This window comes from Castanea sativa, chromosome 6 (genome assembly GCF_040712315.1).
Source record: "Castanea sativa cultivar Marrone di Chiusa Pesio chromosome 6, ASM4071231v1".
NCBI classification, from domain to species: Eukaryota; Viridiplantae; Streptophyta; class Magnoliopsida; order Fagales; family Fagaceae; genus Castanea; species Castanea sativa.
Window position 1 is genome coordinate 53154517 of NC_134018.1, and position 17538 is coordinate 53172054.

The 17538-nt window shown below is 35.0% G+C and overlaps 1 protein-coding gene and 2 pseudogenes across 1 annotated transcript; all 3 read left to right on the forward strand.

Moving 5' to 3' along the window:
* Positions 1–3087: 3087 nt before the first annotated feature.
* LOC142638300 (uncharacterized) lies at positions 3088–4982 on the forward strand. The gene is made up of 2 exons (XM_075812322.1): positions 3088–3875; positions 4714–4982. The coding sequence occupies exon 1, from the start codon at positions 3088–3090 to the stop codon at positions 3862–3864; it is 777 nt and encodes a 258-aa protein (XP_075668437.1). The 3' UTR covers positions 3865–3875; positions 4714–4982.
* Positions 4983–5118: 136 nt separating this feature from the next.
* On the forward strand, positions 5119–11534 carry LOC142638298 (putative tRNA N6-adenosine threonylcarbamoyltransferase, mitochondrial; annotated as a pseudogene).
* Positions 11535–14023: 2489 nt separating this feature from the next.
* Positions 14024–16665, forward strand: LOC142638301 (uncharacterized; annotated as a pseudogene).
* Positions 16666–17538: the final 873 nt, after the last annotated feature.

The window sequence follows — 17538 nt, forward strand, 5'->3', positions numbered from 1 at the left end:
TTTTTTTTTTTTTACGATTCATTTATTCTAGATTCTTTAGTTTTTGTACTTAATAACTCACTTGGATGAATATTAATAATGTGATTCCACATTTTATTCTAAAATTAAGAAATAAAACTCATTGAAAATAGATAATTTAGGACACATGTCGCAAAATTAAAACTCTAATTTGAAATTCTAATTTAAGTTTCTTTAAGCTTTACCTATTATTATATATATATTAACAAGATATTACTCATTGTAGCTCAAAAAATAATTTTTTTTAAAAAGACGCATTTTTAAAATAAAACTAGCCAAACTTTTCGTTTATATCGATGATAGTTTTTTATCATCCGACCAAGATACTAATTAATTTTTAGTGTAGGTAAAAATTGAACTCTAAATCTCTTATACAACTATTATCAGTTGAGCTAACTAAAATTCACTTAGGTAAAACTTATATTATATTAACCTTAACTAATAACATTTTATTAGGTAAAGTTTACAGTCCACTAAAAGATTTGGGATAAATCTTGGCCTCCAAAAACTTATTATATTATGGTACGATATTATTAGGAGCTGTCGGTTAAAACTCCGAAGGAGAATCTCCACACAGAGCCAACTCTCAAAGCAGTAGTGCGTACGAGGAGCAATCATATTTTAATGAAGGAGGGCTGGAATTACTTACATCTCCAACAACAAAATCCAACGGCTGAAAACACTATACACACACACACACTCACCAATTGGAACTGACGCTGACGCTTTGATCTCCCGCCGTTCCACTTGACAACGACAGCGACACCCACAAATCGGTACTCTCTCTCTCTCTCTTTCTCTCTCAAATACACACACACGAGGTCATATGAATTTTTTTTTTTTGGGGGTTTAATATAATGTCTCTTTTCATTCAATCTCATGTCTGTTGATTGCAAAATCAGCCAAACAATATAGTTCAATCTTTTATTTTTGTCTTTTTTATTATCAGTTATCCATAGCAATAGAGGAGAGCAATCCTGTTTTCTTCTTCATAGTCTATTGATTCTTTATTTTTGTTTTTCTTTACTTTTGCCTCCAAGTTTTAGGAATCAATTTAAGGTAGAGAATCAATAAATTTAACTTGTGTCTAGGGATGGCCATACCCATTGGGTAATGGATATCCAACCCTACCCGATCCAAATATTCCGGGTAATACCCGGTCATTAATGGGTAAAGCTTAACTGAGTAGAGTGTGGATATTATCCGAATTATTCGGGTAGGGTATGGATAATATCCATACCCGACCCGCATTTAAAAAAAAAAAAAACCCTAGACCCCTCTCTCTCACAGTTTCACTCACACTCAGACCCAACTTCTCACGGTTTCTCTCCTCACCGTCACTCTCTCTCTCTCTCTCTCTGTTCTGACTCGGCGATCTGCAACTCTGCGATCTGCGACTCTACGACTCTGCGAGTGGAGCTGAAATCGGCGACCAAAATCTTCATTTCTGATTCCAAAATCATAATTTCAGGCAAGCCCAATTAATTTCTGAAATGGGTTTTGTTGGGATTGTCACTCTCTCTCTCTCTCTCTGTTCTGACTCGGCCATGTTTCTGAGCCAACGATCTGCTTCTCTGTTTTTGTTTTTTGTGTTTTTTCTCTTTTTCATGAGATCTAATTTTGTGTTTTGCTAGTTTTTTTTGTTTGTTTGTTAGTATTATGATTGTATTTTTTTTAGGATGCATTTTTATTAGTTCGTAAATGTTGTTGTTGTTGTTGTTGTTTTTCTTAGGTTCTGTTTGTTTGCTGGGAAAATGTAGAAGAAAACTGAATCAATTCAAGCTTTTGAGTTTTGAGAAGTGATAATGTAGGACCTGAGGATTAGAAGCTTTGCGTAGTTGATCATTGTCTATTTGGCTTATTTATTGAATTTTGTGTCTTTAATTAATGATGTTCTGTTCACCTTTGATCTCTTGCCAAATGCATTTTTGGAAGAATGTGATTTCCAGTATGAATATAAAGAAGGTGTAGCTCAAATAAGAATTCTGGTCCTTGCTTATTCTGGCTGTATCTGTATCTGCATCAGTTAAAATCTAGAGGAAGATAGGGTAGTTTAAGTTATTAATTTTCATCTTGCCACCATTACTTGGTCAATATAAACTTGTATGAATATATTCATCGTTCAGACTTAAGAGGATAGCCCGAAAAAACATTGCTAGAAAAAGTAACTAGCACCGTATTCCCAACACAATATTAGTTGCAAAATTCAAGGAAAATCCAGATTATTATATCTATTGATGGTGATAAAGAGTATTATATGGTACATGGTGGTGGGTATGTGTATAGTTCATACCTTTAGGTTCTCCCAGTTATTTTATCATTGATGATGGATGTCTTTACATATTGAATTTGGAAATGATTTCTGTAACTTAATAGGCACACCCGTCATGGGTTCAATAAATATCTAGTATATGGAGTTACTATTATATGTTTGTGATTTGAAATCAATTTGTTGGATGTATCAATTTTTTATTGATTAGTTTTTTCTTTTTTAAGATAAAGCTATTGGTTAGTTTTTAAGTTAAAATGATTCGGGTAAGATTCGGGTAAGTTTTGGGTATGGATATTATTATAAAAAAAAAATAAATAAATGGGTTTCGGGTTTCGGGTAGGGTATGGATATCCATGGATAATAATTCGGGTAAAATTCGGGTATGGATATTAATGGATATTGATATTCGGGTATCCATGGGTAAGTTTTTCGGGTCGGGTATGGATCGGGTATACCCATACCCTACCCATGGCCATCCCTACTTGTGTCTATGCTTAGATTGATGATGGCCAATCTAAAATTTAGTCACTTTATTATTATGAACCAATGAATTTAATATGATCATTGTTTGGTTCATGTCATCTATCTATGATTAGCAAGAAAATATGATCTGGGATAGTATTTGTAATTGTTTCATTCTAATTTCTGTCTAGTTTTTTTCTTAGGATAAAGCTAATATGTGGGTTTTCCTTTTTTATATGGAGAACAGTTAGCTACAATTAGAGGCAGCAAAGATAAACAATAACAGGTAGGAGTACTTTCAGCATAAACAGTAGCTTCTCTTAGTCCTTTACAAGATGCCCTTCAGAACAGCCCAAATCCGCCTTGTGAGTTCACATCCCGAGGTTTATGAACCATGCGATGATTCATTTGCGCTAGTTGATGCGCTTCTGGCTGATAGGAATAACCTGTTAGAGCATCATCCTATGTTGTGCATGGAAGTGGGTTGTGGCAGCGGTTATATTATTACTTCTCTAGCTCTCATTCTAGGACAGGAGGCTCCTGGGATCCACTATATAGCTACTGATACCAACCCGCATGCTGTGAGGGTGACTAGTGAGACTCTAGAAGCACATGGTGTTCACGCAGAGTTGATAAACACTGACATCGCGTTAGGACTGGAGAATCGTCTGGCAAGATTGGTTGATGTGATGGTTGTGAACCCACCGTATGTGCCGACCCCTGAAGATGAAGTAGGTCGTGAAGGAATTGCCTCATCTTGGGCAGGAGGGGAGAATGGCCGGAGCGTTATTGATAGGATATTGCCAATTGCTGACAATCTATTGTCAGACAATGGCTGGTTGTACATGGTCACACTTACATGTAATAATCCCTCAGAGATATGCCTTCAAATGAGGGAGAGGGGGTATGCTTCTAGAATTGTAGTCCAGAGATCAACAGAAGAAGAGAGTCTCCATGTTATCAAGTTCTGGCGGGATCTTGATGTTCAAGAAGATGGAAAGCAAATGGTGTCGCCGAATAAGACAGCTCCTGCAAGGGGGGTTATGGAGTCCCTGCTCTCACAGTTTCCTCTATTGTCATCCTGGAGAAGCAATAGCAACCACAGTAGCTAATGAATGGGAAGGTAAAAGAGAGCGCGTACTTGTGGTTGTCTGGATATACTGCTGTTCTGTATCTCTATTTTATTTTTATACGATTCATTTGAGAGTTGCCCATTGTGTTTTTCACTTCCAAGTAATCTTTGATTTGAGGTCTGCTTAAAATGTTGACTAGCTTGTTTTGTCTTAACCATTGGGAATGCCTGGTCCTATGAATGACCAGTTACTTTGTACCTTGGTCTCGTTTTTAGAATACATTCTGTAAGGCTCTTGTCAATTGTTTTCTCAATCATTCATTTACCTAAATCTTTCTCTCTAAACTTCCTTCATATTGCTAAAATTTATCCTTTACTGATAGAAGTGTCTAGTCTGTTGACTACACAATTTTGCTTTGCCTTCAGTGATTAACTTTCGTCTTTTCTATAATGTTTGAAGGTTTGCTATCATTTGTTTTAGTAAGTTCCCTCACATACTTTAAAGCTTAGGTTTTTCTGGATCAGTTTAGTATCTTATTGATCTCAGACTCACTAAATTTGTTGTGAAGTTACTGAACTATTATCCAGTCAAAAGGCATGTTGGCATTATATGTGGTCTACTTTGTAGGAGATCATATGCTTAAATGTTATTAATTGCTTTGTTTTGTTTTTTTTATTAACCCTTTTGGTAACCTCGATGGTGTTTATTTTTATGATAAATCTCATTCCATTAACGATTAATCTAATTAACAGAAGCTTAAATGTTATTAATTGCTTTGTTTTGTTTTTATTTTCCTTATGCTTTTGTTATTAACCTTTTTGGGCAATCTTGATGGTATATTCTTTTATGATAAATTTCATTTTAAAAATCATTTAATCTAATTTGCAGGTTTTAGGTTTTCAACATCCTATTCCAGGGCTTCCAGTCCCTCCTGTCAACAATTTGAAGAGCTTCATGTATTCATCAGTCTCAGCAGTAGGAGACTGTAGAGCTTCTTTTATCTAAAACGTTCTGGACCTCAGTTTCCAAAAAACTGATGCAACAGTTTGGTTCAAGTTCCGACTGGTTGTGAAAAACTGAAAATAAGCATATTGGGCTCAATTTTTCTGTATAATAGTTTCTCCCAAGTTCCTTAATTGAAATTTAGGTTTTGAAAACCATTAGATTTCATCATTTTGAGCTTAGCGATCTTTATGCTTTATTAATCTTTTGTTCACATAGCATACCCAGTACAGAATTTCTTTAAGATGTTATACATGTTACGGATTTCTTATCATAAAATCATTTTTAGAGAATCAAAGATGTGATGTCGATTTAATAAAAGCAAACGAGAGACTCCAGTTCACTCTACCCTCAAATTAGAACAGTGGTCACTCACTGATAGCTAACATTTATTGCGTATCAAATTTTTTTCACATCTAGGTTTTTAAATATCCTAAAGAAACCACCATGCACCCTTGGTGCGGTGGTCACTCCACAAGTATAAGTGTTTATGGGGTGTGAGGTGCAAGGACTGAGATTTAAGTTTTTAGGATAATGCTTCGAGCATGCGCGCGCGCGCGCGCACACACACACACACACATATATATATATCCTGAAGAAGTAAAAAGACAAAATATGGAGCCAGCAATGCAAAACGTGATGAACTGCAAATTTTTTGCTGAAATATGTTACTGTATTTTTATTTTTGTTTGGACCAGAGCTTCACCACACTGATCTGCTTGTTCGATATGGAGGTGTCGCTCCAAAAATGGCAGAAGAAGCACACTCGCAAGTGATTGATCAGGTGTCTTATCTGCATAACAAGTTTCCCTTGTAATGTACATCTCTTTACATGCTAGATGCTGATATTTTTGTCTATGTCACACTTATGTTTATTTTGCAAAACCCACTTTGACAGTGACAGAGACAACATATGCTACCCTAAAAATTGTTCTTGACATTCAACTCTGAAGTATTGCAGGAAAAAAGAATTCAAATGCTTGGAGCCTAGGCTATTAGGCTTATCAGCATTATAAAGGTTTCAATGCTGATCTGGGCCTAAATTTGTGCTTATTGATTTCAGGTTGTGCAAGAAGCACTTAATCAAGCTAATCTAAGTGAGGCAGATCTATCAGCAGTAGCTGTTACTATTGGTCCCGGTTTAAGCCTTTGTCTTCGTGGTAATTTGAGTGATATCTCTCTTTGTTGTGGTATCTCCTCCAAAATTATCTATTGCTTTTGACTCCAAGTAGTTGGGTATTGGCTCTGCCATCCAATTTAGAGGTGGGAAATGTCCTTGCAAGGCGTAATGATTGCTAGATAGTATGTAAATAGTAATTTCAATAGAAAAAGGATGAATGTATGCTAGAAACATGCATTGGTCTGTATTATTTCTGTTATCCTACATGTGTGCGTTTGGCAACAGATTTATTTATTTTAGCTTATTTGATTTATGTACAGATTTTTAGAACCTCAGTTTTTCTAGGTACAACTATACTTTAACCCACTTTCAGAAAATAAGCTTTCAGCCAAAAGCTGCATCCAAGTCCAATTGACAGGCTGGTTTGTCCAGTTTGCCATTTCAAATGATCAATTTATCAGATCACCATGAAAAATGCATTAGACAAAATTGTAAATAAATGGAAATACGCGATTAGAAGGGAAAAAAAGTGCTACTCATATGATTCATGTTGTTTTAGTAGGTTGTAGCCCCCTGTTCAAAGTACAATTTTTTTTTTTTTTTTGATGAGTAAAAGTACAAGATTTTGTTGGAAAGGATGTTACAGTACTTGCTCAGGATTAATTGTAGGGAGTTTTCCAAAAATTTAGAGATTACTGCAGAATTATGAATCTTGCATCCGTGAAGGATTCTTCCTTCCCCAATTATTTCAGGTGGATTTTTTGTTTGCTTAGAATTATTTCTTCATGCAGTTGGTGTGCAGAAAGCAAGGAAAACTGCTGGTAGCTTTCATCTACCAATAATTGGCGTACATCACATGGAGGCTCATGCTCTAGTGGCCAGGTAGAATGGTAAAATCTAGACAATGCAGAATAGGTTGCAATTGAAATAAATTAGCATACACACGATACATTTAAAACGCAAATTTGGTGTTATGTATTTTTGTGCTCTTAAAAAATTGAAGAAAAAATGCTCCCCGGCATGAGCATAAACTGCTTAGCCTGTCAGGGATGAATGCCCCTAGATTACCTAGCCAATGGGTGAAATTAGTTGCTCATAGGTTTTGCTGGCTAGAGGCTAGTCCAAAGGTTCCCTAAGTTATCCAAAATAATAATAAAGGAAAAATAAATACTGTTGTGCATGTGCCTTTATATGCAATAAAAATTGTAAGCTAAGGTGCTTTTCTGCATCTGAGATGTCTTTTCTGTTCTAGGTTAATGGAAAGAGAGCTGCAATTTCCTTTCATGGCCTTGCTTATTTCAGGTCAGAATCTCTGTTCGTTTCTTATTTTTGGTTTATATTAAAGAGTTTCTTATATGTCTAAAATCTAGCTTGTTTCTCGTTTGATATTGTTTAAATGCTCGTTCTTATCAAATCAGCTCAATTTCATGCCATAAAAAGCATTGAATTGTGAGCACACTTCATCATGCTAGACATCATATGCAAGTCCTATTTCTTCCAGATCACAAGTCAAACTGTGGTGCATCAAAAAGGATTATGAACAGTTTAGATGAATGGGCAATAGCTGCCCCCATTCCTAAAAAAGGGAACACTCACAAAAGATAAAATTTATAACAATAAATAAATAAATAAACTAATTTAGCTGGGGCACTGATGCGATGATGATTCATTGTGTAAGTGTTGACTTGCTTTTTGTCCTTGTTGGCTCTCTTATTTCTCTGCAGTACCTTGAGTAAAAAATCCTGCTTATTACTTATGAGTACATTTGTTTAAAAGATGATGAGTTGTTCAATCATTTCTTCACTACACTTAAACAATAAGTTTTGGCATCTTACTACCATTCAAAATTCCCAGTCATTCATTACCATGGATTGTATTTTAAGTTCGCTTCTTCTATTTCATTTTGTTATAATGGCCTTGCACATTAATGCATTATCTAATTGTTGTATGCACTTTTTTTTTAGGAGGACACAATCTACTTATTCTTGCTCAAGGCCTTGGCCAATACATACAACTAGGGACCTCAATAGATGATGCAATTGGTGAGGCATATGACAAGACAGCAAAGTGGCTTGGTCTTGATATGAGGTGAAGTGGTGGACCAGCTATAGAGGAGCTTGCTCGAGAGGGTGATGCAGAATCAATCAAGTTCTCTGTAAGTTATTTTTTGGGACTTTTTAACCTCATTGGTAATTTTTGGCTGGACGTGTATCCTAAGTTTTTGCACTGCATTAATTTTTAGATTCCAATGAAACAACATAAAGATTGCAACTTCTCATATGCTGGTCTGAAGACGCAAGTGAGGCTGGCAATTGAATCCAGAAATATGTATGTAGCAAATGTCAAAAGATGTATTTCTGCCTGGTGAATTCTATTCAATATACATTCTTTGATGAATTCTACATGACTCTTCCTCTTGAACTGTAAAGAGTACTATTTACAGGTGGTCATATTTAGGATTAGGATAGAAGACAAAGATAGTAAGATTAAGAATTGAAGCATAAAAATATTGAATACTTCCCATGTACTTGGAAGCACCCCTTTGTACTTTTTGAATGAACCATTACATATAAAAAAGAATTGAAAAAAAAGAAAAAGGAAAAGATAGTTATATTTTTGTAGGATGCGTAGTAGCTCTAAGTCCATAGATCTGGTTAAGGATGCGGAATTTGAGCTGCAAGGTGAGAGAGAGAGAGAGAGAGAGATGGCTATTGCTGTCAAGAGAAAATTAAGTGCCTCTATTGAATTCTGTCTTGCTTTTGGTCTTTCAATTTAATTATTTATTTTTTGATTGGTATATTATGAACCCAGCAGATTTTGAACCCATGAACTTACCCCCTACCCTTTCTTCTGGGAGGAGGAATTGTCATTTGAGTCCAAGGTAGTATGAGTTTTAAAAGTAGAATCCCATGAAGAACCAAGGAGCTAGCACGGAAGTGAATTAAAATGCATTGTCTATATGCTTTCTGCATCTAATAGTATATTTGCAGCAATTGTTGCATCTTTTTTGCAATATACATATTTGATTGTTTTTGATGTCATAGAGATAAGCTCACTATATGAGCTATGCACAATCCGTATACAAACAAATATAGTCTATAACCAACAAGGCATGAAGTCTCTAATACAAATAAATTATTACCAGAGTAATATAAATACCGGTAAAATGACTGGCCTAAGTTCACATTCTGTTCAGTGTTATATTTGGTTAGTGTATATCAGCTCAGTTCTTTTATCAGTGATTTTGATTAGTATAATTCCTGAGCTACAGATATATTGAAGTTGCTACTTAAAACAATAAGTACGGTTACCATGAAGTAACAAACTATGAAAGCAGCATGCAATTTTAATTTTAATTTTCTTCCCTTTCAATCTACTCTCCACTTTTTGATGTGTACGGGCTATGTGCAGTAATGCTGAAATTCCCATTTCTTGTGCAAGTAGTCAAGATAGACGTTCTCGAGCTGATGTTGCTGCTTCTTTTCAGGTTAATATATTTATATTATAATTAATTTGGTGAATAAAGCACTCTTGAGGCCTTCAATAAATTCTTTCTATATTTTTATTGCCCCCCCTGATATTGTTTCTATCCAGCGAGTTGCAGTATTGCATCTAGAGGAAAGATGTGAACGAGCAATTGAATGGGCATTGAAGATTGAGCCTTCTATTAAACATTTGGTGATTTGAACTGCATTTTTTTTTTCAAATCAATGCTGCCTCTTTCTGTTAATTTTCCCTACATGTGGAGGATCACCGATCACAACATTCATCTTGTAATCTGCGGCCTGCAGGTAGTCTCTGGAGGTGTTGCATCAAATCAGTATGTTAGGGCTCGCCTTGATCAGGTTGTGAAGAAAAACAGTTTGCAACTTGTGTGCCCTCCCCCCAGTCTTTGCACGGACAATGGTAAGTCAAATTTCTGTAGTTGCTTGCCTTGTGGATGAGGTTAACCACCTGTAGTAAAACAGGGACCTTAGGATGTTAACCTACAGTAGCTGACAACACTGGAATCTGCAAAACTAAAAGCAAATTTAGCAGGAATTAGCTACTTGTCTGTTTTCTTAATCATAGAGAAGGTATTTTATTTCTGTTTGTGATGGGTTCACAATCTTCCTAGTGGTCCTCAATCCCCTCCTTATATCAGTAAATATTCTTGCTGCCACTGTGTTGTTGAAGAGTTGAAGCAACATAAAGCTCCATTACTATTCAGATATTTGTTATATTCCAATTCAATTCTTTATCAGTGAAAAGATAGGTTCAGCATATATTACTTTCCATGCAGTACTAAACAGGTTTAAAAGTTATAGGTAAGGGAGAGCTCCTATATGTGCAAAGTTGTGGTTAATGTTGCTTGTCAGATAGTCTGGAATACTGAATACTGGTCATTCAAATTAATGCCTTATTTTCATTTGACTAGGTGTAATGGTGGCTTGGACTGGCATTGAACACTTTCGCGTGGGCAGATTTGATCCTCCACCACCTGCAGTTGAATCTGAAGATTTTGTGGTTGGCTTCAAACTCTTAAACACCAATAACTGTCTTCCATTTGACTTATTTTGCCCATCATTTATCACTGTCTACACAGCCCTTTACACGCTTCCCCCCCCAAAAAAAATGGGAATATAGTAGAAGGAATAGTGGTGGCCTGGTGGGAAAAAAGAGGGCAAAGCCTTCTTTTGGTACATGAGATTTATATTTTTGAATATGAAATGTTTAATGTTATTATCATGGTCATTATAATTACAAATAGCAAACTTCTTCACCTCGTTGCACAATTGTCCCCCTTTATGACACCATGAATGTCATAAGAAATTTGAAATGGTAAAGTCCATTGTTTTATTGTTTGTCCAACAAAATGATTCATTCTCACTGTGGCACAGGTTTTAGGCACGTGGAGTTTAGTTACTCCAATTTTAGATATGCAATTGGCTTCTAGATTAACTATGCCATGGAGAGTAAACTAAGTTATAGATGTTGATAGCTTTTTCAGTTGGAACTTGTACAAGTTGATAAATGTTAATATTTCTTTCAACAATTGATTTGTATGTTTTTGCTGTATGAATCAGTATGATTTGCGGCCAAGGTGGCCTTTGGGTGAGGAATATGCTGAAGGAAGAAGTGAAGCTCGCTCCTTGAGAAAGGCCCGGATCCATCCATCTCTTACATCTATCATTCAAGCATCACTGCAACAGCAACACTAGTGTGCATCTCCATTCTGTTTACTCCGTTTATACAGCTCAATGAGTGGAACCATGTCCTTGGATTCATGATATTTACATGGTCCTAATGGCTGCGCTTACATCGCTGAACTGAGTTTATGATGGTGAATAGAGATGTTTTGCAACTTGCAAGCATGGCATCAATTTGGAAATTGACTATCAATATCAAGCACTGTTATGATGACATTGATGAGGCAGTTGATTAAGAAAGGCAATTGCAGCATTAGAACTTGAAATTTATAGGAGAGCTTGTAAAATTTGCTTCTACATCTGTTCACTGTTGTTGTATTAAAATGTGCATATCATTTGTATAGATGGTTCCAACCACAATAATTTATACAATATGTTCCTCATGAGATTGCCTCTGATGTATAACTATGCATTTTTGCATGTGGTCCTAAAAGGTGGCTCTCTAAGGCTAAAACCATTTTTACCCCAAAGATACTAGTTCCAAGAGAGACTTTTGTAGTCTCTTAAAAGGTTCCCTTTAGACAGCCATATATGAAATATGACACTCATCTTCATAACAATTCTAGCTAATTCTCAATTAAACTTCATTTCAGTCATAATTTAGATGCAGCATGGGTGTGGATTTGGGTTTGGATGCAGGTGAGGTGCGGTGACACAGTAATTTTTGAAAAAATAGGATATGCGTGTGGTAGAATACGTTTATTAATCAATTAACAAATATATTTTTATTTTTATTTTCTACATATTGCTAAGTAGTTTTTTTTTCACATGATGGTAAACATATATTAATTTAAGATCATTAGTAGATAATAAAGTGCGAGATGGAGGGAGTCTAAAGGAGAGCTGGACTGCTAGAGCCGTGGGTTAGAGAGAGAGAGAGAGAGAGGAGACAGAGAGAATGAGAGAGACTTTGAGATGATTTAAGGATTATTTCTTTTAAAGTAGGTTGTGGTTTGTTTTGATGAAATATCTTATATTTTTTTATAAAATTATTTTGACTCATATCGGACGATCCCGGGCTTGTTTTGGCCCATTTCCAATCGAATTAAGGCATGTTTTGGCCCAAATTGAATTGAATCGGGCCAAATCATAAATGAAAAAAAAAATTTGGCAATGGATGTGCGTGCAGTTGCGTCCACACCCGCATGGTGCATCCATGCATATCCAACTCAGGTGCGCTGGCCCAATCAGCACACACATGCTTCCTAGGTCATAATATCAATATTAATATACATTTCATCATCTTCTCCCAAAGCAAAGAACTTCACTATGGATAGAAGGTAGGTTAACTTACATAAAAGACTAGAAGATCAAGACTTTGTAATGAGACTTTGCTATAACATGTCTTATTTGCACGAAATAATCAAGAAAGGGTTGTTATGTATTAGTTGGTTGGTTAGAGAATTTGTTGTAGGCACTTATAATTATATCTATATAAATACTTGTCCTAACTGTAAATTATTCTCTTGGAAGGTGACTATCTCAAATCATCGTAGATTTCATTTCAATCTGCTATCTTATGAAAACCCTAATATTATGCTCTTTAAGTTGTTTTGGGTAATCTAACTTTTTGCTCACCCCTCATTATACTAACTATAAATACCCTCCCAAACCAACCACCAGCCCCCCAAAATAATTGGATATGGTTTTTTTTTTTTTTTTAAGTATATTTTAAGGGGAGGAAGATGATTTGAATCGTGGAGATTTTTGTTAAAAATACTAAGAGATACCACTTGTCCTAAACGTCATTGACAACACGATAGAATTTGTTTGTTACAATATTCTCATAACTTTTGTAAATACCGTCAATAATTTAAAGAACTTGGTTTGTTATATATATTCCAATCATCACGCTTCTAACTAAATTTTGCATTCTATGATTATATCAACTAACTTGTAATTCCATGCATATGCATAAATAAATTTAAAAATATACAATAAGATACATAATATAATTCCTATATTATGTATTGACATATTATTGACATATTATAATTGACATATTATTGATAGTAATTTTTATATTTTGTTAACTCTTTAAAATTTTTGTAAGGATATTATTAGATATAAAATGTAAATTGTCCATATTTTTTGTTATTATTGTGAAGTACCTTTTTTTTTTACGATTCATTTATTCTAGACTCTTTAGTTTTTGTACTTAATAACTCACTTGGATGAATATTTATGATGTGATCCCACATTTTATTCTAAAATTAAGAAATAAAATTCATTGAGAATAGATAATTTAGGACACACGTCGCAAAATTGGAATTTTAATTTGAAATTCTAATTTGAGTTTCTCTAAGTTTCACCTATTATTATTATTATTATTATTATTATTATATATATATATATATATATATATATATATATATATATATAGATATTAACAAGACATATTACTCATTCCAGCTCAAAAAATAATTTTTTTTAAAAAGACATATTTTTAAAATAAAATTATAATTACAATGGGCTAGTTTAGCTCCTTTCACAACTCGTGTTACATATTAACTTTTCGTCGATCACCAAGCTTTATGTCCGTATTTTGTCAAGTTTATAGGGTTTAGGATCAGCTTTATATAATTTCTCCTATTTATCAAATTTTTTTATTAAGTAAGACTCACATTATGTTGAGCAACATTTTATCATGTAAAATTTATAGTTGAATAAAAAATTTGGTGTCAATTTTCGCCACACTTAAAAACTAATTGATATTTTGGTAGGATATCATTAGTAGTTGTCGGTCAAAGCAGTAGTGCGTACTTTTTTTTTTTTTCTTTGAGGGGGAGCAGTAGTGCGTACTTGCGTACGAGGAGAGGAGCAATCATATTTTAATGAAGAAGGGCTGGAATTACTTACATCTCCAACAACAAAATCCAACGGCTGAAAACACTACACACACACACACACTCACCAATTGCAACTGACGCTGACGCTTTGATCTCCCGCCGTTCCACTTGACAACGACAGCGACACCAACAAATCGGTACTCTCTCTCTCTCTCTCAAATATACACACACGAGGTCATATGAATTTTTTTTTTGGGGGTTTAATATAATGTTTCTTTTCATTCAATCTCATGTCTGTTGATTGCAAAATCAGCCAAACAATATAGTTCAATCTTTTATTTTTTGTCTTTTTTATTATCAGTTATCCATAGCAATAGAGGAGAGCTATCCTGTTTTCTTCTTCATAGTCTATTGATTCTTTATTTTTGTTTTTCTTTACTTTTGCCTCCAAGTTTTAGGAATCAATTTAAGGTAGAGAATCAATAAATTTAACTTGTGTCTATGCTTAGATTGATGATGGCCAATCTAAAATTTAGTCACTTTATTATTATGAACCAATGAATTTAATATGATCATTGTTTGGTTCATGTCATCTATCTATGATTAGCAAGCAAATATGATCTGGGATAGTATTTGTAATTGTTTCATTCTAATTTCTGTCTAGTTTTTTTCTTAGGATAAAGCTAATATGTGGGTTTTCCTTTTTTATATGGAGAACAGTTAGCTAAAATTAGAGCCAGCAAAGATAAACAATAACAGGTAGGAGTACTTTCAGCATAAACAGTAGTTTCTCTTAGTCCTTTACAAGATGCCCTTCAGAACAGCCCAAATCCGCCTTGTGAGTTCACATCCCGAGGTTTATGAACCATGTGATGATTCATTTGCGCTAGTTGATGCGCTTCTGGCTGATAGGAATAACCTGTTAGAGCATCATCCTATGTTGTGCATGGAAGTGGGTTGTGGCAGCGGTTATATTATTACTTCTCTAGCTCTCATTCTAGGACAGGAGGCTCTTGGGATCCACTATATAGCTACTGATACCAACCCTCATGCTGTGAGGGTGACTAGTGAGACTCTAGAAGCACATGGTGTTCACGCAGAGTTGATAAACACTGACATCGCGTTAGGACTGGAGAATCGTCTGGCAAGATTGGTTGATGTGATGGTTGTGAACCCACCGTATGTGCCGACCCCTGAAGATGAAGTAGGTCGTGAAGGAATTGCCTCATCTTGGGCAGGAGGGGAGAATGGCCGGAGCGTTATTGATAGGATATTGCCAATTGCTGACAATCTATTGTCAGACAAGGGCTGGTTGTACATGGTCACACTTACATGTAATAATCCCTCGTAGATATGCCTTCAAATGAGGGAGAGGGGTATGCTTATAGAATTGTAGTCCAGAGATCAACAGAAGAAGAGAGTCTCCATGTTATCAAGTTCTGGCGGGATCTTGATGTTCAAGAATATGGAAAGCAAATGGTGTCGCCGAATAAGACAGCTCCTGCAAGGGGGGTTATGGAGTCCCTGCTCTCACAGTTTCCTCTATTGTCATCCTGGAGAAGCAATAGCAACCACAGTAGCTAATGAATGGGAAGGTAAAAGAGAGCGCGTACTTGTGGTTGTTTGGATATACTGCTATTCTGTATCTCTATTTTATTTTTATACGATTCATTTGAGAGTTGCCCATTGTGTTTTTCACTTCCAAGTAATCTTTGATTTGAGGTCTGCTTAAAATGTTGACTAGCTTGTTTTGTCTTAACCATTGGGAATGCCTGGTCCTATGAATGACCAGTTACTTTGTACCTTGGTCTTGTTTTTAGAATACATTCTGTAAGGCTCTTGTCAATTGTTTTCTCAATCATTCATTTACCTAAATCTTTCTCTCTAAACTTCCTTCATATTGCTAAAAATTATCCTTTACTGATAGAAGTGTCTAGTCTGTTGACTACACAATTTTGCTTTGCCTTCAGTGATTAACTTTCGTCTTTTCTATAATGTTTGAAGGTTTGCTATCATTTGTTTTAGTAAGTTCCCTCACATACTTTAAAGCTTAGGTTTTACTGGATCAGTTTAGTATCTTGTTGATCTCAGACTCACTAAATTTATTGTGAAGTTACTGAACCATTATCCAGTCAAAAGGCATGTTGGCATTATATGTGGTCTACTTTGTAGGAGATCATATGCTTAAATGTTATTAATTGCATTGTTTTGTTTTTTTTATTAACCCTTTTGGTAAACCTCGATGGTGTATATTTTTATGATAAATGTCATTTCATTAATGATTAATCTAATTTACAGAAGCTTAAATGTTATTAATTGCTTTGTTTTGTTTTTATTTTCGTTATGCTTTTCTTATTAACCTTTTTGGGCAATCTTGATGGTTTATTCTTTTATGATAAATTTCATTTTAAAAATCATTTAATCTAATTTGCAGGTTTTAGGTTTTCAACATCCTATTCCAGGGCTTCCAGTCCCTCCTGTCAACAATTTGAAGAGCTTCATGAATTCATCAGTCTCAGCAGTAGGAGACTGTAGAGCTTCTTTTATCTAAAACCTTCTGGACCTCAGTTTCCAAAAAAACGATGCAACAGTTTGGTTCAAGTTCCGACTGGTTGTGAAAAATTGAAAATAAGCATATTGGGCTCATTTTTTCTGTATAATAGTTTCTCCCAAGTTCCTTAATTGAAATTTAGGTTTTGAAAACCATTAGATTTCATCATTTTGAGCTTAGTGATCTTTATGCTTTATTAATCCTTTGTTCACATAGCATACCCAGCACAGAATTTCTCTAAGATGTTATACATGTTACGGATTTCTTATCATAAAATCATTTTTAGAGAATCAAAGATGTGATGTCGATTTAATAAAAGCAAACGAGAGACTGCAGTTCACTCTACCCTCAAATTAGAATAGTGGTCACTCACTTGTAGCTAACATTTATTGTGTATCGAATTTTTTTCACATCTAGGTTTTTAAATATTCTAAAGAAACCACCGTGCATTCTTGGTGCGGTGGTCACTTCACAAGTATAAGTGTTTATGGGGTGTGAGGTGCAAGGACTGGGGTTCAAATCTTTAGGAAAACGCGCGCGCGCACACACACACACACATATATATATATATCCTGAAGAAGTAAGAAGACAAAATATGGAGCCAGCAATACAAAACGTGATGAACTGCAAATTTTTAGCTGAAATATGTTACTGTATTTTTATTTTTATTTTTGTTTGGGCCAGAGCATACTTCACCACACTGATCTGCAATACAACGATCAATGTTCCACTCCATAGCTGAAATTAGAACTGAATCCAATGCCAACTAAGCTTGAACATGGAGTTGGCCATTGTCAACATACTGATTGTGATGAGAGTGTAACTAACGAAACAAACATTGTGATGTTGATTCATGTAATCTCAGATTTCATAAATTTTAGATTACAAGAATCTAACATTACAATCTAACATAACATTATGGCGAACCTAATGCTCCCTATGAGTCTAAGTTCAATTGTAAATTTTTCTCAATGATGTACTTTCTTTGCTGTGGTGAGCAGTGCATTCAACTTGCTCAATTGCTATAGCAATGACAATCAAGGGCATTCCCATCAAAGCTTT

Bases quoted from the DNA above. Each gene is read 5' to 3' on its own strand.
- LOC142638300 (XM_075812322.1), top strand. From the start codon at position 3,088: ATGCCCTTCAGAACAGCCCAAATCCGCCTTGTGAGTTCACATCCCGAG.